Source organism: Colletotrichum gloeosporioides (assembly GCF_011800055.1).
Source record: "Colletotrichum gloeosporioides strain Lc1 chromosome Unknown consensus_12, whole genome shotgun sequence".
In the NCBI taxonomy this organism is placed as follows: domain Eukaryota; kingdom Fungi; phylum Ascomycota; class Sordariomycetes; order Glomerellales; family Glomerellaceae; genus Colletotrichum; species Colletotrichum gloeosporioides.
This window is the reverse complement of record NW_025544657.1, coordinates 128,744-150,483: the sequence shown is the minus strand read 5'-3', so window position 1 is coordinate 150,483 and position 21,740 is coordinate 128,744. Positions and strand designations below refer to the sequence as shown.

The window sequence follows — 21,740 nt, the reverse complement described above, 5'->3', positions numbered from 1 at the left end:
TCAACTACTTCGAAGGTCATATGCACTGCGTTGGACAGCTTCAGAAAATGCGACCGCCTCCGATTGTCGCAAATTAAATTGATGTCAGTTATTGGTGCCAAGCTATCCCGTCGGCCGAGTTGACGTGCCGAAAAACTCTATGCGAAGCATGGGTGCCGTCGCTACTTAATTAGGATGGATGCCTTCATACTTCTATCCATGGACCCGGGATCGTGCGATGAATGTTTGGCAAGCGAAAAGCACGTGCTGCGTACAAGACCATGTTCTTGATCTAACTCTATTGCGTCCAATCGCATCTCTACGCATCCCCAGTTCCGGGATCTTACTTTGTACGGTCTTTGTAGTGAAAGTTGAGAGTTTGGTGTCCTCGCCTACAAAAGACCTCTACCGCAAAGTATAGCAGACAACCATAACTACCTAGTGGCTTCGATACATTTCTTTGATCACGAATACAAACTTTCACATCGGGCGGCTCGGGTGGGCCACCTGCTGCTGTAGGATAATTTCTGTCGCGAAGACGGAGCGCATTTAATTACATTGCCGCTCCGTTCCCCGGAAGCCTGGAAGGGATCCAAGTAACACAATGATCGGTCCTAGCAAAAGTCGCTTGTCTCACTTCTAGAACGCTAGACAATTCCAATTTGGGCATCTTGAAGATCGCCAGTAGTGGTTTGTAGTTGATTTTCAGCGAGCCGATTCCAACATGGCGACTTCCACAACTCCGCCCGAGTGGCCTTTTCCCTACCTTGCCGTGGTTGTGCTCGCGCTGGCTACATTGGCGATCCTGTCTACATTCCGCCGAGTCAACAGCAGATTTGACTTTATGAAGAACGGCATGTCAACCCTGAAAAAGGAGGTAGAGAGGCATCCAAGCCAGCCCTTTCGAATGCCTACGGATCTAGGCGAAGTGACGGTTATTCCCCCTGACAATGCCGCGTATCTACGTAACCTGACAGATCTAGACTTCCGAGAAGCCATCACAAAGGTAAGCACTCGGTCACGGGGGAAGCGTAGCAGCTAACTGGAGAAGGAATTTCATCGCCATCTGCCAGGCTTTGTTGCCTTTGGAATTGTGAAGCATCCAGCACACATTCTCCAATCAGTGGCACGGAAGCAGTTGACCCAACACACGAGTACGTCAGGCTGATTCGACCTCCAGCCTCCTCTGAAGAGAACCTCCAAGAAACTAAAGACATGTGTTTAGACACAATCATCGAACCCCTATCCTCAGAAGCCTCTTTCACAACCGAATTGATTTTCGGCAGTCGGCCTGGTAGGATGTAGCTCCCCTTGCAATATGAAGCCCGTCATCTGATGACTTTCAGGATGGAAAGAGATACCAGCTAAGGACGCCTTGTTGGAGCTCGTTGCTCGCCTGTCTTCGCGAGTGTTCCTTGGGTCCGACATTTGCCGCAACGAGAAATGGCTTAGGATTACCAAGGAGTTCACAACGACTAGCTTTGCCGCTGCTGCCAAGCTTAACATGCTACCATGGGTTCTAAGACCGCTAGCCAACTTACTCGATCCATCTTGCCAACAGGTACGGGCCTTCATCGCAGAGGCGGAGGGGATACTACTTCCCGTTATCGAAAGCCGTTGCAAGGTCAAAGAGGCGGCCAAAAAAGCTGGCAAGCCAGTGCCTGTGTTCAACGACACCATCGAGTGGGCTGAGGCGGAGTCGCAGGGCACACAGTACGATCCGGTCGCGTTTCAGTTGATGATTTCGTTCGTCGCAATACACACGACGTATGACCTGTTGGGTCGAGTTCTGTTGCTCTTGGCGGAGCACCAGGAGACTATCAAGCCTCTGCGCCAGGAGATGATTGAGGTCTTACAAGCCGAAGGCTGGTCCAAGACGGCGCTAAACCATATGAAGCTGTTGGACAGCACTATCAAAGAATCTCAAAGAATCTCGCCAACCTCTTTGCGTGAGTTCCTTCACGAGAAAGCCATGCAGCAATCGTGTCTAACCAAGTTTACCAGTAACTCTGCGTCGGATCGCAGTCAACGACGTCACACTCCCCGACGGCACTAGAGTTCGAAGAGGGGAACGCCTGTACACCCACTGCTGTAACATGATGGAGCCCGAGGTCTATCCGAATCCAGACAGGTTCGACATCTCTCGGTTCAAGCGGCTTCGAGAACAAGCTGGGGGCGAAAGCAAAGCCCAGCTCATCACCCTCACTCCGGAGCATCTCGGGTTTGGCTACGGAGTGTACTCTTGTCCGGGACGTTTCTTTGCCGGCCACGAAATCAAAATTGCCTTGTGCCACTTGCTTTTGAAGTACGATTGGAAATTGGCCGATGAAAGTGGATTTAATCCTACCATCATCGGCGTCAACTCGTTCATTGATCCCAGCATGTTGATCATGTTCAAGAGACGCAAGGAGGAGATTGACTTGGATGCGTTACGATACGATGAGGGGGTCGCATTCGAGAATGAGGGTACCAGCTCTGGTTGAATGTTGAGCATAGCCTCGCATGTTCGTTCTACTGCCCAACGCTTACCAAGAACCTCCAGCATACGAAACTGAACTTCATCTTCACTTTTCTTTCACGTTGAAGTCAATTTACAGAATTATCATAAAAGATAACCTGTGTTATGCTTCGAGTTCTACTGCAGCGTTACTAATTAGGTTAACAATATTACTCTCAGCCTAGATTGTTAAGAAAGAAAGGGTAGCCAGTCACTTGCGAAGCTGTGCCCTGATCTTGGTATCTCCCATAGAACAGACACGCAACTAGACACTGAACCTGTTCGTAAGCACAATGGACACAAAAGCAAAAAGAGAACGCGCAATCGCGGACGGGAATTGAGCCCGACGTGGGGGTCGAACCCACAACCTTGAGATTAAGAGTCTCACGCTCTACCGATTGAGCTAGCCGGGCAGATCTGGTGATCTGCCATTTGTTGTTGCAGTCGGCCGCGGTTGAGTCATAGAAGTAGCGTCAGCGGGCCGCGACGTGAAGAGATTTTCATGCGGGTGGGGCCGCTGCGGGTTCCGGCCATCTGTCGGTCGGGATTATGCCGACGTCATCCTCATGAAGAGGGCGGCCAGCAACGCTCCGTTGCAAACCAAAGATAAGGATTTAGACACAGCACGAAGTTCTGAACTTTGTGTGCCCCTTTTGTGGACGTTCAGGATCGGTTTCTGTAAGACAATGTTAATGATCCTGACTTATCGCGTGACACTTGTCTGAACATTAACTTGTTCAGATGTTCACAACATGTTTTGGAATTGATCGGGAAATAATGCACTAGGAAGAATTCAAGTCGCTTTCTGCTCAACAGTATGTACGTCATGAGGGAAGCTCGCTAGATCTATGAAGGAATTGTGCGAGCATATAGTTAGTGGTTCAGTTATGACATACTCAAGTGGTCAATCTCAAGGTTCCATGAGGATTCGGATGAAGCTTCCCCAAGATTTTGGGAAGAGTTACAGTAAGTAGTGTCACTAGCTTCTTCATAATTCTGCCCAAGTCATCGTAACATTCGGTGTTGCCTCGGACCTGCATGGTGTAAGTGCGAGGTCCTCGCATACAATCTCACCACTTCCCTGCAAGTCATCCGTCAATCTCAACCCCAGAACCCAATGGCCTGGCGTCCTAAAGACTGCTGTCCCGCGGTACTCGCATGGCACCCGTCCGCAACTTGCCCATTGCGCAGGCGGAACGTCCCTCCGTACTTGACATTCAGCGACGCGTCCTCGCTAGCCCTCTTGGCCAGACTATCAGTCAACTCCGGGCCGCCCTGTCCCGCGAGGAAGCACGTCTGCCCAGCATCATACAACGGCTGGCCCGTTATGAAGATCTCCGCCCCGGGCGCGGCGTGCTGGCGCGCGTTGGCGATGAGCTTCCTGACCTCGTCGTAGGTGGCGCCGTTCTGCGAGAAGATGCAAATGGGCGTCGACGCTGGGGAGGAGAGCCAGGGCTGGCATTAAGCCGAGGAGGATGTTAGAGATACTGAGCTGCATGGTCGCGGTGGTTGGGAACTTGGCGATATTAATTAGTGTGGAAAATTATCGTCGAGGGTGTGTTGATACCTTGGAGGGAAGAACTGGCCAAAGTCGAGGAATAACGCCTCGTTTTTTGCACTGGTTGTTCTAAAGACTTGACATCTCGAGTTAAGTGCCGTGAGATGCCGTGCTTGGCTTCCGACATCCTTACAGAGAAGTCGGAGCAGCACTTCCGCATGGGGAAGCTTACAAGTAGTTGCCTATTCGTGCTCAAATGTGACGAACAGAGGTTTAATTGCCCTGCGCTATTGCATTTTGTGCTTGATGCAATTTAGAACTGACATAGCCTCCTATTCTGCAACTCAGCCAAAACTCACGAGAAAAGGGGAAGTGCCCGTGAGTTGTTATTCAGCCTGTTGCTATGAGGCCCTCCACTGCTGCGGGTGCTCCGTGCTGTTATGAAGTCATCCAGACAAGCCCGTGTCTGACACAACCAACTTTTCCAAGCGTTAAATCAGCAGCACTTGAAAGGTGGAATCCTATTCGACACCATAACACCATTTCTGCTATTATCTGTCTAAGCGCCATCATACTTACAGATGTCAGTCAGTATTAGGTAGTACGGTGCGTAAATGATACCCTGTAGGCCGGCCATAGAGGTTCTCCTTCCAGTCTATCCTGGCCCTCGCAAATGTCTTCGTCAGAGTCATACGGTAGTCAACAAAATGTCCGGAGGCGGTTACCTACGCGAAAGTATTGCAAAAGTAGGAAGGAAGAAAGGCAGCTTTAGCTTTTTTCTTTTGGTTCTTTTCTTTTTAATAAAAATCTTTCTTTCTTTATTGTTTTTCTAAATTTCTTTCGAAGAAAAAGTCAGCATTTTGGACGGTTACTATACCCATACGATACGCGAAAAGAAAGAGGCGTTTCTAGAACCGAGGAACGAGCTGTCATAGATGTAAGAGCAAAGCCATGGCGTTGTGATTTGGGGCAGGATGACTCTGCTTACATGAACCTTGAGCGGCCTCAGTCGTGACTCACTGGGCCGCGGTAGCACGGTTAAAAGCTGATTCTCATAGTCAGCTTTCCCCCCTTGAGCTCGAAACTGAACACAGAAGTCGATGAAATCGAATCGATTATGTTTGTAATCTAATTGAACATCTTCACAAGCACTGCAAGAAGAAAGTCGTCCTTCCTAGTGTTGATCGCCCCTTCAACTCCACCAAAGCGGTACGTATCTCCACCACAAAACAGGCCTCCCCCAGCGTCCATCCATTCCATTCCGCTTCCCGCAGTTCATCCGGCACCAATGCAAGGCTGAAGACGGGCCTGCGATTGAGTGGAAGACCCTTTCCAAGCACTGCGGGGCAATTTTTATTTTTATTTTTTACTGCCGTCTGCCGCAGCTGCCCGCAGCACCAGCACTGGGAGTTGCCGCCGAACGGACCTGACCTCTGATGCGCCTCCAAAATCCAATCCCGCATCGTCGCCGACCCAAGTCACCTCGCCCAAATCTCACGCTCCCCAACCCGAAAGCCAGCCACCAAGCTGCAGCTGCACCACCCCAAACCGCCCAATGCTTTTCGATCCGTGACCTCGAGCTCATTTTTCGCTTTAGCCTGTTAGTCCATTCGCAAATGTAGCAATTCCACCCAACGAACCTTTCCGACCGCAAACCTCTTTGGCGCATACGACGCCAGCCGACTCTCCCCAAGACGAAAAAAAAAATCTACTAGGAAACAGAGCACCCCACCACGAATCTCCGTTCGACTTCGTCCTCTCGCCAGGAACTCTCTCCGACACCCACGAGCATACCTTCTTCTTCCCGCTTGAAACCGACGCCCTCCAACATACCAGCGATCGCCACACGAATACACATAAAACCCGGCCGTCGCAATGGCTACGACCCCAGCGGCCCCTTCCCCCGCCGCCACGACCTCGAGCACCGACTCCAAGCTCGAGGTCTGGAAGGAGACGCTCTACGACGCCTTCCAGAAGGCCGGCGACGAGAACCACCTCTTCTCACAGTACGACATTCTCGACTTCGAAGTCATCCCCAACCGCGACACCGTCACCCTCCTCAAGGTCCTCCAGAGCCTCACAAATGACCGCCTCCTCATCGCCGTCTCCTCCCAGACGGGCCTCGCCTGGCGATGGCGCTCCATGGAGGATGCAGAGAAGTAAGTCCACCACTCCCCTCCCACCTTGTTGCTTCGCAAGCTAACACCCTCACCCTCCAGGTACAAACTCTGCTCGACCGACGAACAGCGCATGGTCTACGGCGCGATCGACGAGGCAGGCGGCGACGGCATCTGGTCCAAGACAATCCAGCACCGCCTCAACATGCACGACTCCGTCCTCAAGACAGCCCTCAAACAGCTCCAGGGCAAAGGCCTCATCGCCCCCTTCAAGAACGTCGAGCACCCCAACAAGCGCATGTTCATCAAGGCCTCCATGCGCCCCTCGGAGCGCGCCACCGGCGGGCCCTGGTTCACCGACTCCGCCTTCGACGAGGCCTTCATCGAGGACCTGCAGCGCGTCATCTTCGACCAGATCAAGCGCAAGAGCACCTACCTCAGCACCGGCGCCTCCTCCTCCTCCGCCACCCGCACCGCCGTCCCGAAAAAGGGCGTCCTCAAGGGCGGCCTCGAGAACAAGGGCAAGAAGCGCTCCGCCGGCGAAATCTCCGGCGGCGACAGCGACGATAAGACCGCCGCCGCCGCCTCCTCCTCCTCGCCCGCCGTGCAGCAGCCCCCTCCCAAGCGCGAGCCCGCGCTGCTGCCCCTGCCCGCCGGCTTCAAGGAGTACCCCACCGTGCGCGAGATCGCGCGCTTCATCTCGCAGACGGGCATCACCACCGACACGATCCTCGGCGAGGAGGACGTGCAGAAGCTGATCGACGTGCTCGTCTTCGACGGCCTCGTCGAGCCCGTCCGCGTGGCCGGGCGGACGGGCTACCGCGTCTGCAGGGCGCCGCGGCAGAGCCTGCAGGGCTGGGCGGGCCGGCAGGAGGGCGGCGCCGACGAGGGCGGGCCGGAGCCGCGCGTCAACGGGTTCACGGAGGCGCCGTGCGGGCGGTGTCCTGTGTTTGAGCTCTGCGAGGAGGGCGGGCCGGTTAACGCGAGCAATTGCGTGTACTTCCAGCGGTGGTTGGGGTTGGAGTGATCCTCAAGAGTATGGGAGGGGAAAAACTAAGCAAAGAAGGAATGGACGCTTCTATGGGCTGGAGGGGAGCTAGCTAGGCTTTTTGGGACTGATTTCGCATCACGGCAGCATTGCATTGGCGTTGGCACAAAAAGAGGACATACGGGCGGTACGGGTTCAGAGGTAGAATTTTTTAATCCTCCCAAGCGGAATAGTTTTGGCAGTCGGGCTGACTGTGGAATATACCATCCTGTATTTGACATGGTAATTGGGTAATTGGCTCACGCGGTTGGCAAGTCCTTGTATGTGTTGAGGACATTCACGAATCACGGCAGATTTGACGATAGACAGATGGCAGCAACTTTTGTCTTGGCTTGTTAACTATCAGCAGTGATGCTGAACTATGCCAAGACGCGCGACGGCGCATTTTCCCAAGTTTTCACCAAAACCTCCATCTTCCCCTGCTTGTTTTCGCTTCTCTCGAGACTACTAACTGGCAGAGTCGGACCTAAACGTACAAAGCACGAGCGAGGGACAGTTTACAACTGGCCAGAGGCGACGATGGTGGGGCGCTTGCCGTAGCGGACGGTGCCGGAAGAAGAGCCAGTGGCCTCAAGAGCCTTGACGATCTTCAGGGACTGGTCGTCGGCAACCTCGCCGAAGACGACGTGGCGACCGTTGAGCCAAGAGGTGACGACGGTGGTGACGAAGAACTGGGAGCCGTTGCTGGAACACTGTTAGACTAGGTTTGGACGATGAGTGAACGATAAGAAAGCTTACGTGTTGGGGCCGGCGTTGGCCATGGAAAGCAGACCGGGCTTGTCGTGCTTGAGCTGGAAGTTCTCGTCGGCGAACTTCTCGCCGTAGATGGACTTGCCACCGGTGCCCTGGAAAGTGTGAGCTGACTGTCTCGCTTTTGGAGATGGGGAAGGAGACGCACGTTGCCACGGGTGAAGTCACCACCCTGGAGCATGAACTCGGGGATGATGCGGTGGAAAGAAGAGCCCTGGTAGCCGAAGCCCTTCTCACCAGTGCAGAGAGCACGGAAGTTCTCGGCGGTCTTGGGGACAACGTCGTAGAAGAGGTTGAAGGTGACGCGGCCGTTCTGGACTGTTGATGAAGTTGGTCAGCATAGCTCGATTAACAGTAGCGGGGTCGCTGCCGAGGGGTTGGGGAAGCAAAGTTTAGGCTCAAGTGGGGTGATTTGGCGGCGCGGACAGTGCTTTGGATTGAAGCATTGAGATGCCCGCGGCCTCCAGAGCAGAAACGATGATGGTTCATGATGTGATCTGATGGAAGAAGGGAGCTCTTACCCTGGACGTCCTTAGTAGGCTTGTTGGAGGCGTCGAGGATGGGACCCTCCCACTCGATGTCGAAGTAACTGCAGCAGCATTATTAGTATGGCGTCATTGACAGCTTGCGATGCTCGTGTAGAGCATCACAGAGGCATCGTCGAAGGCTTGAGAACTTACACCTGGGGACCAGACATGATGTTGGATGCTGAGAAGAATCTGACGGATGGCTTGGTGGTAGATGCAGACAGAGGAGTTGCACGGAGAGGTTTGATGAGGGTGGAAGGTCGAGAAAAGGGCGAGGGTGAAACGGAGAAGCAGGCGAGGTTATGGCGGGGTAGGAGGGGTCGCAAAAGGGTTGGTCTCATTTTTTCAACAGCTGGTGGAGGGGTTTATTGTTAGCGCAGGAGCTCCCCACTGTGGGTGCCGAAACGGCCAATCAGAGAGCGCAAAAGGGGGGCAAAGAGGGGCGTATCCAGTCACGTGAAGTCAGCTGTTGCTGAGATCACTGGGAGAAGGTACAAGACAGGGGGTACCTGCCAGGCTTCGGCGGTAGGTACCTCCACTTTGTGTGCTTGACGTCGTGGTTGCGACGGGGGGGAAGGCAGGAAGGGACGTGGCGGCGGCGGCGGGGGTGAGGGAGGGAACGGACGGAAAGAAAAGGGAAGGAACGAGGGGCAATTGGGTCGTGACGGGAGTGAGGCGGGACCTCCGTCTGTTTACCGTCTGCTGCGCTTGCACTGGCGGCTGCTGCTCGGGTTGTTTTTCTTCTTCCTCGCTTCTCTTTTGCCTCAGCTTCGAGTCTGGACTCTGGTCTGCTGGGTGGCCGGTGTGCAAGAGCTGGCCGAGCATTGAGGGGAATGACTTCATCAGATCACCACCCCTCACTGCCCCAATTGGCTTAGCTCAGCGAGGAAAACAGAGAGAAGGTGCAGACAGGGAAACTGCCAGAGCTCAACCATTCCCGCAACCCGTCGGCCAGACAGCCAGACGGAGGGGACCGTGATCAATTGCCCAGCAAAAGCCTGGCTGAGGAGCTACATTGAGGCATTGGCCGATGGAATGGCTCTGAGTCTGCAGCCAGACGGCAGGGCGCCCGAGCGAGATACTCGTCCCATCGGCCATGAGCGGATGTACCTGCAACGCGCTGCCAGCAGCTTGGCATCCGGCCCGGTACCTGGATGAACTCTCGCTGGAAGGCCGAGCTCAACAAAGACACAGAGGCAAATACCTCGTCTCGGGCAGAGCTCACCCCGGCGCGGTACAGGTAAAAGCAGACGAATGCACGTCAAAACCCCAAAGGCAACGCCTATTGGAGCGACAGAGGGCAGGGGAGGGGAGAGACAGAGACAGCAAGCTGGGAACTCCACGTCCAGTCGCGGTCGACGGACCAGGTGCTGGGACTCGTTGGCCAAGTCACCGTCCCCCACTGGCCCACGTTGCCCTGGGCACCCTTCAACTTTCGGAACCTCGTGGAATCTTGGGTCTGGGACTGAGAAGCGGGGATGGGGTTGGACACGGTGAGCTGCGGACTGCGGACTGCGCATTCGCATTGTACCTCCAGGTCTGCAGACGGGGTGGATGGCACAGCAGCAACAGTGGTGGACAGACCATGACGAGACAAGACGACGCGATAGGACAGACAAGCCGAGCCGGGAAGAGAGTGAATCGGCATCGACAATGGCAATGAGGAGGCGATTGCACCATTCATCCGTCTCGGCGTCTGTGTCATGTTGCCCGGAGGCCATGCCTCCCTCTCTGTCTGGTCTGCCGCCGCTGCTACTGCTATTGCTGTCACCGCCGGTGTACCTAGCCAGCCGGCCATGCTTGGAGCTATCCAAAATGCCAGCCAGCTTGGGAAGCTCAGGCCGGGGGCCAGATGTGCAAGACGAAGGAGCTGGGGGAGCTGGAGGAAAAGCCACAGATTCGAATCTGACAGTTCAGTCGACTTGCATAAACCGCCCTAGCCGTCTGCGAGTTCCGTGGTGCTCTGATTTTTGTGTGCTTGGGAGCTTTCATGTGCAAATGGGAGCTCATGTGCAAATGGGAGCTTTGAGAAGAAAACGCTGCGAGACGACGAAAAGAACCATTCCACATACCTCAATGAGCAGGACTACACGTTTGGAAAATGGTACAGGTACAGAAGCGGAGAGATAGAGATTGTTGATACACAGGAACCAGAGACGAAGACCTGATGCTGCTGATGGAGAAGAATCTGTCTTTCTACGTGGTGCTCCCGGGGAAAAAAGTTTTGGTGAGGTCAGGGACCGACGGCACGGCACGCCAGCGCGGGCAGCCTGAGGAACGACGACCAACGAGAAGGACGGGTCTCAGCTTGGCAGATGGCGGCCGATGGCGGGCAGCTGGCATATGGCGGCCATTGGGCACGGTCTTAGTCCCAGGTGGCAGCCGCCGTCGCAGCTCGCTGTGGGCACTCGGAGCTCTGCCGGCAGCGGGAAGGAAGCCACGACAGCTCCTGCTGAGCTGGAGACGCGGCAAGAGGCAGCTCTTCCTTCAGCTGTCAGTTCGTGCCCGCCCTGCAACCTACCGCAGCCTTTGAGGCAAGAACTCTGATTCTGCACTGGCTTCTCCTCTTCTTCCTCATCGTCAAATTGAAGGAGCTGAAACCTAATTGAGCAAAAATACGCAATATGTCCTGAGGGCGTCGAGAAACACTGGCTGTTCCGGATCGAGCTGCACCTCAGCCAAACCGCAGCTTTTCCGACGCAACATCCCCGTCGGCCTGACTGGGGGAGAGCTGCTTCCCTCTTCTGCGCGCCTTCCTCAATGCTCTTTCCCTCGGAAATCTGCTTACCTCATCACACGTGATTCCGACCCATCGCCCCTTTCCTTTTCCCTTCTCAGCTTGATTCAATCTCATTGGAAGGACCACTGCCAATTAATCGAGGTACGTACCCCCCTGCCGCCGCGCCGTCCGAGGCCGACCTGAGCCTGAACCTGAAAGTTCCAGGGTGGCCAGGACTGCTTGCAGCCGCGCATCTCGCTTTGAAACGTCGTCACAAAGAACACCAGGGGAAACATCTTGCATTTCGACAGCGCCGTCTGCCAGCTCTCTGTTGCCATCGTCAATCTCCTTATTCGCCGCTGCTACGTCCGCCGCCATGGATTGGAACCAGCTCAAAGACCAGGTCTCCAACCTGACCCTGTACGACGTCAAGGCCGGTGTCCGTAAGGTCCAAAATGGTAAAGACAGCTATCCCGATCGCGATGCCCCCAGAGCTTAGGTGCTGACCGTCCACCAGCTGTAATGAACTACACAGAAATGGAGGCCAAGGTTTGTGGCATCAACCGGACAATGGCAAACGCCATCTGACATGTACAGGTTCGCGAAGCCACCAACAACGAACCTTGGGGCGCATCCTCCAGCATCATGCAGGAGATCGCGAACGGCACCTTCAATTAGTACATCACCACAATTCAACCCACCCAAATACGCGACGCTAACGTCCTCAAGCGCTACCCTCAACGAGATCATGCCCATGATTTACCGCCGATTCACAGAAAAGTCCGCCGAGGAGTGGCGACAAATCTACAAGGCCCTTCAGCTTCTCGAATTCCTCATCAAGCATGGCTCCGAGCGTGTCATTGACGACGCCCGTGGCCACATCACACTGCTCAAGATGCTGCGCCAGTTCCACTTCATCGACCAGAACGGCAAGGACCAGGGAATCAATGTGCGAAACCGCGCCAAGGAGCTGGCCGAGCTCCTGGGCGACGTCGAACGAATCCGATCGGAGCGCAAGAAGGCGCGCGCGACCAAGAACAAGTACACTGGTGTTGAGGGTGGCATGGGTCTCGGTGGAGGTTTCTCGAGCGGCAGCGGCAGTCGATACGGCGGTTTCGGCAGCGAGTCGGGTGGCTACGGCGGATACTCTGGAGGTGTCTACGGCGACGGTGGCGGCTTTGGTGGACAGGAGAGCAACGACTACGGAAGGACACAGGCACACGGCGACAAGTTTGAGGAGTACGATGAGTTTGACGACCCTGCCGACAGGCCAGCAGCCAGCTCCTCGGCGTCTCGGTCCAAGAGACCCGAGCGTGCGGCCGCATCCAAGGCCGAGCCCCCCAAGAAGAAGGAGCCGGAAGTTGACCTCTTCTCCTTTGACGACCCGGCGCCATCCTCCATGCCGGCCCCCGTTGCGCCGACAGCTTCCAATGGCTCCGGCTTGGCTTCTTTGTCCGCAGCTCCCGCCGCCGCTAACGACGACGACGAGTTCGACGATTTCCAGTCCGCCACCCCTGCCCCTGCTGCCGCCTCAGCTACACCTCTGTCCCCTCCCGTCATGACCGCTACCTCTGCCACTACCTTTGCCGCCCCTCAGCCTGTATCTGCGCCGCAGCAGGCCAACATTGGCAACATGGTCAGCATGTCGTCCATGTCTCCAGCCCCGAGCGGCGCCAACTACTCTGCCTTCAGCACTCCCGCTGTGGCGTCGCCTGCGGCTCAGGCCCCCAAGCCCTCTGGCTACCAGCCCTCAGGGCCCAACTACTTTGGCTCTGTCCAGTCCGGAGCTGTCGGCCAAAACACGGGAGGCTCGTTTGGCGCCGCTTCCCCCATGGCTGCGTCGAAGCCTGCGTCGACTCCTGCTGCCAAGCCCGCAGCTGCTGGAGGCGATGCTTTTGGTGCCCTCTGGTCTCAGGCTAGTGTTGGTGTAAAGAAGACGAGCACTCCCACCGCTGGCCCTGCCATGGGACAGCTCGCCAAGGAGAAGAGCAGTGCTGGTATCTGGGGAGCCCCCGCGGCAGCATCCTCTACTCCCAAGCCTGCTGCCGGGTCTTCCTCTGGCGGCAACCACGGCCTGGACGACTTGCTTGGTTAAGCAAACATAATGACGAAGACGGGGAGAAAAGTCTTTTCGCGGCACCTGGCCTGTTGTTGAAGAAGAAGAGAGGCCGCCAGGTGAGGTGAAGAAGGCAACATGCTGGTAGGCTGCTAGACAGGGCGTACTGGCGCGCAAAAGACTGCAACATATGAACATCTAACTGAATTTCAAAGCGAATCACTACCGATCCATTCGTCTCCTGAATTTTCACATTGTGACATCACCGGGCAGGAAAGCAGCCCACGTCTAACGCGTCTAGAGACTCATGCGCTTGTTGACTCGGGCATTACAATTACAGGACCTCACAGCCTCTGCGGCCGACAAGCAGCCTCATGCGCCCACACTCCGATGCAGGTGGGGAGACGATCGAACCAAGTCCAGACCACCAACACGTTCATCCATGAGCCTTTCAATGCAAGCTCCCAACATAGACCAAGCCGATCAAAGCAACGCGTTGCCTTCTCGGAGCCAATGGCTGGCTTCCCGGGCATGAGGCTCTACGACGGACACCACCTTCCATCTAATCTTGGCTGCATACATCAGTCCCAACGGCCCAGGAACGAGGCCTTCTGAATGAACCATTCCCCAGCTAAGACATGCGGCCGGGCCGCCAGCCGCCAGGCCGTTTCAGGTGTTGACATGTTGCATCCGCGATGGGCTGTATGAACAGGCGCCTCAGCCTCCAGCCCGTGGTCCCACAGCGGCCTCGATGACGGCCCTTTATCTTTGCAGAGCCGGGCAGAGAGGCAGGTTCGAAGATCATGACTCCACCGAAAGTCAAAGCTAGGTCGAGGCCATAGTCTCCGGGTGCAAGCAGACCCAATCAACCCCGGCTGCCTGGCTGCAGTGGTCGAAACAGACGCGGTGGTGGTGTGGCCCATGGCTGGCTCGACGTGCCATTGGACGCGCCTATTACCTCTCCACCAGGGCGACCCGTTATCATTCCTTATTTTTGCTCGGACGCCAAGACATCCATAGATTTGGCGTCATGGATTGAAATTTCAAGGTCGGTTAGGCAATGTAGGTGGCCGTCGTAACCGCGTCGCTTGTCCAACCTTCTTAGTTCTCTCCACCGCTAAGCGCCGCACCGCACCCCCGGTCCGGACATCTCATTGGTCCACCCCGGCGGCTCATCATACCTAGCCGAACTGCACTTCGTCCTCCGCAGGGCACCGCAGGGTCGTCTGTGGTCCGGTCCAAGGTCCCCGTCTATTCTGCGTATGCAGGTACCGTACGGCACGGGTCTGGGACCCATCTCTTGGAGTCAAGAGAGGCTAGAACGCGTCTGCTGGAATTAGCAACGCCGGCCTGTTGGGGAACGAACAACAATGCATGCACCAACACACCACCGCATCAACAAGCCGGGCTGGGGAGTCTGGGCCTGAGGTCTTGAGTGATCGAGTGTCGATGTCCAAGATGTATAAAGCAGACTGATGCCATCCGGAGTCAAACAGTCCTCTCTCTCCTCTCATCATCAGCATCAAACAATCATCACAGAACAAGGTCTTCTTTCTTTTTCCTTTTTCTCTCCTCTTTTTCCTTGACTCTCTTTCCTAGGTCAATTTCCTATCTCTGGGTCTCTCGGTTTCAATTCGGATTTTCCTTCGACACTTAGCAGCCATCTTTCATTCACGAAGAACGAATCGAAACGAAGCAAAGACTCAAACACAACAGCCAACGACTCTCTTTTCGTCAAGACGCCAAAAACGCACCTCACGAAAACCATCTCAGTCATTTCAGACACGTCTCTTCACTTTTCTTAACACATTAACAACATAAGTCGCAACACAACGCGACTTTCACCAACCACCTTCAAAATTACCTCCTCAACCCCCTCCGCCTGCATCCCCTTCCCGCCGCGCCGCTTCCCGACCCGCACGGCCCTCCACCAACGCCCGAAGCTCTCCCTCGTCACCCCCGCCTCCCTCCGCAAGATGCCTTCGGCCCCGCAGCTCGGCGCCCTCGGGCACACCTTCACCGCCATGCGCGCGATGCAGTTCGCCAGCCTGATCGCCATCATCGGCATGACGAGCAACTTCATCTCCGAGATCAACGCCGCTGACGCCTCGAGCCCGAGCGTCTTGATCGGGACTCTGGTAGTTGTAAGTCCTCCTGCTCCCCCCATGGCTCTCCGCCCACTAACACCGCCACTAAAAGTCCTGCATCGCAACCCTCTACATCGTAATCTCCTACATCCTCTACTACGACTCCCTCCTCCCGCTCCTCCTCGCCACGGCCCTCGACTCCATGCTCCTCGTCGCCGTCATCGTCGTCGCCTGCACCCTCGGCAAGCCCCTCTCCTACCTCAACTGCGCCGCCCTCCCCTCCTCCGGCAGCACCGCCACCTTCATGACCTCCGTCATCGCCAACTCCGCCTCCTCCACCCTCAACTACTTCATCTGGGTCGGCGCCGACCAGCGCACCTGCTACGCCGTCAAGGCCGTCTGGGGCCTCTCCATCGCGCTGTGCGTGCTCTTCGCCTTCTCCGCCATCACCGCCGTCTGCCTCTGGCGCCGCCTCAAGGTCGTTTCCGTCCCGAAAGACATTGAGAACTGAAGGTGCGGCCGTGAGGGGCGCGGCTGCTACGATGCCGCCGCTGCGCCTGTCTACTTCCCCCCGCCCCCGGTCAGGGAGGTGCGCGGGGGAGGGGGCAGGACGGCGACGGCATTGGGGACCGCGGCGCTGGGGAAGAAGACCCGTGGTGTGTATGACGACTACTCCTCTTCGGACTCCGACTCGGAGCACCAGAGGGAGTTCGTCAAGCCGCTGGGGTCGTTTGCCCAGAGGCCGTCGTTCCCGCCGCCTCCCACGGCGCCGGTTCGGAAGGTGAAGATTGTCGAGGGACGGGTGGCGGTGCAGCCGTTGCCTGTGCTGCCCGAGACCGTCTCGCCTGTTGCTGCTGCTCCTTCTCCCAAGGAGAGGGGTTTCCGGGGATTGTTGTCTCCGGTATCTACTAAGGACAAGGGGGGCTTGGGCTTGTTGTCGCCGGTGTCGCCCAAGGACAAGGGGGGTTTGCTCTCGCCTACCACTCCGAAGTCGCCTTTGGAAAGAGCCAAGTCGAAGAGGCGGACGATTATGCATTTTATTGACGGGTGGTGGGATCTGGGGCTCTTGGAGCAGGAGAGGAAGAAGAGTCTTATGAGGGCTGCTTCTAGGAAGGCTTGATTGAACAAACACAAAAATTGGGACTGGGATAATTCAGATTGTTTTGGGGGCATTGGGAACACTTGGGAAATGGGTAATGTCTACTGCGTAGATAGATTTGGTTCGGCACATTTTTGTGATGGCGTTCAGGCACATGCGGGATTGACGCCCGCCATTTAATAAAAATGAAAAATAACCCCGGGAAAAAGAGCTTCTTGTTTTATGCAAAGTGCTGCGGTTGAAACTAATCATGGAAAAAGCCGAGCAAACGGCTGCCTTCACGGCACCGATGCTGAAATCCAAAACGCCAGGAAGTGAAAGACATGTACATTTGGTATCCTCGTAACATCTTTTTGTTCAAAAACCACATTAAACATCAAACGCCAGGTCAGACAAGACTGTAAACTCATGTCAACAGCACAGGGTGTCCGAGGACCTTGAAACACGCCGCCAGATCCCACGTCTCGTCGATGTTGTCCCGCCCCGCCCACACGTTCTCCATCACCCCCAGCGCGGCGCGGATGCTCCCAAACACCTCCAGCGCGCCCATCTTGCCGACCATCTCGCGGAACATGTGCTCCTGCGCGGGCGTCGCGAGGCAGCCGATCACGCAAAAGGGCCAGACGACGGTGCGCAGGCACACGGGGGAGTGCAGCGAGTCGAGCAGCTCGATGGTGGCGGTGACGCTGGTGGCGGTCTCGGGGCAGGAGGGTTGCCAGCCGGAGACGACGGTGGAGAGGTACGTCAGCGCGGCGTAGGCCCAGATCTTGGTGTGGATGAGGGCGGCGGAGCGGGTGTCGCGGACCTGCTCGCTCTGGTAGAGGGTCAGCGGGTCGGGCGGGAGGCGGGTGGTGTCGGCGTGGGTGGGGTGCGGCGGCGGGCGGTTGGCGTCGGTGAGGGCGCAGGAGCCGGCGGCGCAGGCGAGCTCGGAGGAGCCGAGGAGCTGCGGGCACTGGTTGTCCATGCAGGCGATGCCTTCACGCAGGGCGAGCTCGAGGCAGCCGGCGCGGGAGACGAGGTGGGTCATGGAGAGGGAGCCGGCGCGGCGGGTTTCCTTCTTCCAGGCGTCGAGGGCGGCGATCTCGCCGATGAGCTGGAGGACCCAGGACTGGCAGCCGAAGTACTCCTCGAGGCGCAGGCGAGGCTCCTGCTCGAGGCAGGTGGCGGACTCCTTGCGCGGGGAGAGGAGGTAGGCGTGGTAGCCCTGGAGACGCGGCGGGCGCTCGAGGGCGGTGGCGGAGATGATGTCGAAGTAGAGGAGGGACGCCGTGAAAAAGCGGAGGGCGGCCTGGTCGGAGGACCAGGGCTTGTGGGAGCCCGGGGGGAAGTTGACGCCCTGGAGGAGGGGGATGGCCATCTGCTGCATGGTGGCGTCCCAGGCGTCGGTGGTGGGGAGGATCTGGGTGAAGACGATGGTGGCGGCGTCGAGGTGCATCTGCCAGTGGTCGTTGGAGGCGAGGGTGACGTCGAAGACGAGGAGCTGGACGATGGACTCGAGGACGCGGCAGGACTGCTGCAGCTGGGTGGAGGGGTCGCCGGCCTCGTTGATGAGGGCCATGTCGGCGCGGAGCTCCTTGAGGGCGAGGTCGAGCTGGTGCTGGAGGGAGGCGACGGAGCGGATGCGGCAGGGGGTGTGCTCGACCTGGGCGCCGTTGAGGACGACGCCGAAGAAGTGGGAGGAGAGGGAGAGGGCGGTGTGGTAGAGGGCCTTGTTGTGGTTGAGGACGTTGAGGAGCCAACCGCGGCCGCCCTCGAGGAGGGCGGGCTTGTAGAAGGGGAAGAGGAAGGGGAAGACGTAGTCGAGGTAGATCATGATGAAGCCGAGGTTGGCGTCGTCGGGGAAGGGGGTTGTGGGGTTGAGGTCCGGGGCGAGGACCGGTGCCGGTGAGTGAGTCGGTTGTGAGTGTGGTGCGGCGGCGGCAGCCGGCGGGCTGGAGTGGGTGGATGCGTTCCAGTCCGGGGTGTGTTGCCGGGCGTGGTTCGGAGATGCGCCGGGAGCGATCTCGGAGATTGAGGATTTCACGGTTTCCATGTGATACGGGCTGGAGGCGTCGCCGGGGGTGTCGTGGACGGTCGACGGCGAGGTTGAGTTTGTCTCTTTTGATGAGCCCCCGTCGGCGCTGAGGGCCGGGACAGGGGGGATGAGGTCGGGGTCCGAGTCGTCATGACGGTGCTGGTGACCAGCCCCCGCGTCGACGTCGAGGGACTGCAGGTACTTGCGCTCGCGGCGGTTGTTGGCCTGGACCTTGACCTGCTTCTTGAGGTGGTCGGCCATCTCCTTCTGGCGCTCGCCGCCGTCCATCCAGTCGGGCTTCGTCTCCGAGTAGTGGCAGGTGATCTCCAGCTGCGCGCAGCCCTCGCACACGGGGCGGGCCTCGTCGCACTTCTTGCGGCGCAGGCGACATGTCCAGCAGCCCTCGGAGGAGCGGATCTTGGCGGAGGAAGACATGCTGTTCTTGAAGCGCGACCGGAGGCCGGTGAGCGACGACATGTGGGAGGGGTCCTTGTTGCGGGAGAACATGACGGGCAGCGGTTCGTCGTCGTCGTTCTGATGGTTAAATGAGGTGGTGTGGATATGTCATCGATGAGAGAGACGAAAGTGAGTGAGACGAGGCGTCGCTGTGAGAACCAGCGTCTCTCCGGGCACTGTAAGGTCCCAAATCAGGTGCGTATGGTTGGTCAGGTTGTCGTCAACAACGTCGTCGGACCATGCGGCGGCGGTGGCGGCAGCGTAGGCGCGGCTTGACGGCTGGAAGGGGTTCAGGTCAGCAACTCTGCAGTCCTCAGTTAGGTTCCGCGGCAGTGCAGTCGAGATTGAGCAGCAGCAGCAGCAGGGGCGCATCAAAAGTGCAAACCAACGTGCGGATTTGTAATCCACTAAAAAGCGGCGCCGGCATGTTCCATTCAGCCTTGGCGGGTGGTGGTGTCGCTGGCGTGTGGTTGAAAAATTTAAGGTGAAGGACGGAGGGCGGCCAGGGATGACATGAGATGATACGTACCCCACTTTCCTGCCGCGATCCTTTTGAGCAATTCAGCGACGCCTGCCCCCTTTTTCCTGCTGCTTTACTGAGGTAATACTGGCTGTGCCTCGATAAGCGACGCGGCAAATCGGCAGGTTTGAGTTTAACATTGATGATCGCCCGTTTCCCACACGTCGTTTGATCCTGAGAATCCTGAGAGGGGATGCGCGGTGATCTAAATATGATTTCCGGTCCTTCATATTGAAACCATGCTCATAGCATTTCTTAAAGGCCACGAGTGACAGCTTGTCAAACGGTTTCACACTAAGAGTTGTTTACATGAGATGAGAGTGAAGCTGTCAACACACATGAGCCAGCCCATGATTGAGAGCCCGCCCAGAAGACCCCCGCATCCCTGCCACGCTCATGAGACGCGACGCGTAGGCTCCCACTTCATTCATGCTCTGCAGCTGAATGGCGCGGCGTTTCATGAAGCTTTTTTCTCACTCTCTCATTCGGTGAACCCGACAGCCTTATCAGATCTGCTGCTCTTGGTACCTGACTTGACACCTTCTTTCAGCCCTGTTGCTGCAGGGGGCCCCCGACGGGAGCGGTGCTTAAATAAGCCTATTCGAGAGATGGCATCAAGCTGAGCGTTTCTTGTTCTAGGTGACGTCGCAGCTCACTTGAAGGTGTTGATATGCGACCTTTTTGGGAGGGTTCGCATCACCGGATGGTAGCTGTCGCTTCAACGGTAGGCTCGCTGTGCCTGTTCGCCTAGATCCCCGATTGGCTGATAGAGCCTTCGTGAACTCAAAATGCTTGTCAGATTGAGGCCATAACTGATTACCTCACGTGAAGGTGGCTCAAGTGGGACGCGAACACGTAGACGGAACCTGCAGGCGGCACATGCAGGCAATTCCGTAGAATGTTGGCGAGCTGCAAGCCACGGGCCAATAACCTCACGATAAATGCACCCAACTGCAAGACACTCAGCATACCTCAACTGAACGGGATAAGAGTGAGTAACGTTGCATATGAGAAGGAGAAAAGAGGGAAGAGGCAACGAAGTGGAAGTCGGCAATGGGGGGATGAGAAAGGGGCGTAGAGAGGGCACCTATGAGCTCTCACGGCTGTCCGTCCTGCCATCCCTCCCCGCTTTCTCGACATTGTCGCTCCAATTTCGAGCCGAGCTCAATCTTGGGGATACAGTTGCTTATTTTCTGTAGTCACCTGAGGTGGTGTTCGCAGATGTGCGAGTTGAAGCACAAAAGAACACATATCAGGCATTCTGCATCACCTCCTCACCTCTGCTTCACTGAGATCATTCCTTAGAACGCACCTTAGCATCAGACATCCCATCGATCATAGTTGGATTGCAGTACAAGGCGCGAGAGCTTCGACATGACCAGAGACTCGTCGCTGTTTTCTCATAGGTAAAAAGTTTTGTAGTTCAGCGAAGTTAGGGAAAGTTTCAACAAAATCGCTTAGCCTAGGCACTACAGCTCCTTCCCGCGCGCATTCAGTGGGATAAAACTTGGTAATCTATGACACAACCGACACACAAGACCTCCATTTGTAAGCATCTGTGGATGATATGTGGATGATAGATCATAGCAGGACACTGGGCGATGTATGTCATTGAGTTTGTAGTTACGACGCAGCCCCCCCGGCAAAAAGACTACGGCAAAATTCACCCCATACGCGGGCACAATTCTGGAAACACTATATGGGCACTTTGACCTGTGCCCTCTACCGGTTAAGGAAAACAGTGCAGAAACCCTATACGTTCCTGCTAGCAGGCAAACCCTCTGAACATCACCGCACAAAGTCGAACGCGCGCCCTGGCAGAATAGACCGGCGGAACAGCGATGTATGTCATATCACTTGGTAGCTATGAAAGTTCGTGTATCAATCAACAAGCAGTGCCCAGATCATTATCCCAAATTCCTCCCAAGTCGTAGCATTACCTACCCACAAGTAAGAACGCCTTTTCGCTTCACATTCATGCCGCTGCGAACAATAACTCTGAAGGGTTGCTGACCATCCACGAAACTTCCTCTCAGCCTGCCAAAAACATTCTGCTTTTCGATCTCTTCGGACGGCCTTTGGTCAACTTCGACATCCCAGGCTCTCCAGCCGTTCTGGTGGGGAAATTCCCACCGGAGAACGATAGGTGGGCTCAAATGACATGGCAGGTTGAAAGGCCCATCCCCTGCTTCCTCGCCAACATTGTCATCTCCCGGAGCAGGAAGGACTGGCCCGAGAGCGAGATATAAGCGGTCCGAGCCGTCTGTCTTGGGCCGGTACTTCAAGCAAGGACTCCTTTCCGGAGTGGAAGTCGGAAAGTAAATCTGCTCACGCATGATGAATATTCCATTACCGCCATCCTCGTCTTCGACA

General features: G+C 56.5%; 7 protein-coding genes across 7 annotated transcripts; 4 read left to right on the top strand and 3 right to left on the bottom strand.

Moving 5' to 3' along the window:
* Window positions 1-703: 703 nt before the first annotated feature.
* Window positions 704-2,462, top strand: GCG54_00000388 (Cytochrome P450 monooygenase 1; the record flags this gene model as incomplete). Its single annotated transcript, XM_045400527.1, has 4 exons — window positions 704-985; window positions 1,135-1,273; window positions 1,326-1,928; window positions 1,984-2,462. 4 exons carry the CDS (start codon window positions 704-706, stop codon window positions 2,460-2,462), a joined length of 1,503 nt encoding a protein of 500 aa, XP_045269502.1.
* Window positions 2,463-3,577: 1,115 nt separating this feature from the next.
* On the bottom strand, window positions 3,578-3,974 carry GCG54_00000387 (uncharacterized protein; the record flags this gene model as incomplete). Its single annotated transcript, XM_045400526.1, has 2 exons — window positions 3,578-3,912; window positions 3,965-3,974. 2 exons carry the CDS (start codon window positions 3,972-3,974, stop codon window positions 3,578-3,580), a joined length of 345 nt encoding a protein of 114 aa, XP_045269501.1.
* A 1,875-nt stretch (window positions 3,975-5,849) lies between these two features.
* Window positions 5,850-7,118, top strand: GCG54_00000386 (DNA-directed RNA polymerase III subunit RPC6; the record flags this gene model as incomplete). Its single annotated transcript, XM_045400525.1, has 2 exons — window positions 5,850-6,133; window positions 6,194-7,118. 2 exons carry the CDS (start codon window positions 5,850-5,852, stop codon window positions 7,116-7,118), a joined length of 1,209 nt encoding a protein of 402 aa, XP_045269500.1.
* Window positions 7,119-7,636: 518 nt separating this feature from the next.
* GCG54_00000385 (Peptidyl-prolyl cis-trans isomerase) lies at window positions 7,637-8,757 on the bottom strand (the record flags this gene model as incomplete). Its single annotated transcript, XM_045400524.1, has 5 exons — window positions 7,637-7,823; window positions 7,878-7,984; window positions 8,038-8,207; window positions 8,411-8,478; window positions 8,570-8,757. The coding sequence occupies 5 exons, from the start codon at window positions 8,755-8,757 to the stop codon at window positions 7,637-7,639; spliced, it is 720 nt and encodes a 239-aa protein (XP_045269499.1).
* Window positions 8,758-11,511: 2,754 nt separating this feature from the next.
* GCG54_00000384 (ENTH domain-containing protein) lies at window positions 11,512-13,230 on the top strand (the record flags this gene model as incomplete). Its single annotated transcript, XM_045400523.1, has 4 exons — window positions 11,512-11,593; window positions 11,653-11,684; window positions 11,733-11,812; window positions 11,865-13,230. 4 exons carry the CDS (start codon window positions 11,512-11,514, stop codon window positions 13,228-13,230), a joined length of 1,560 nt encoding a protein of 519 aa, XP_045269498.1.
* A 1,937-nt stretch (window positions 13,231-15,167) lies between these two features.
* GCG54_00000383 (uncharacterized protein) lies at window positions 15,168-16,398 on the top strand (the record flags this gene model as incomplete). Its single annotated transcript, XM_045400522.1, has 3 exons — window positions 15,168-15,335; window positions 15,391-15,756; window positions 15,805-16,398. The coding sequence occupies 3 exons, from the start codon at window positions 15,168-15,170 to the stop codon at window positions 16,396-16,398; spliced, it is 1,128 nt and encodes a 375-aa protein (XP_045269497.1).
* Window positions 16,399-16,783: 385 nt separating this feature from the next.
* GCG54_00000382 (ustiloxin B cluster transcription factor ustR) lies at window positions 16,784-18,898 on the bottom strand (the record flags this gene model as incomplete). The annotated part of the gene is made up of 1 exon (XM_045400521.1): window positions 16,784-18,898. One exon carries the CDS (start codon window positions 18,896-18,898, stop codon window positions 16,784-16,786), a length of 2,115 nt encoding a protein of 704 aa, XP_045269496.1.
* Between the last annotated feature and the right edge of the window lie 2,842 nt (window positions 18,899-21,740).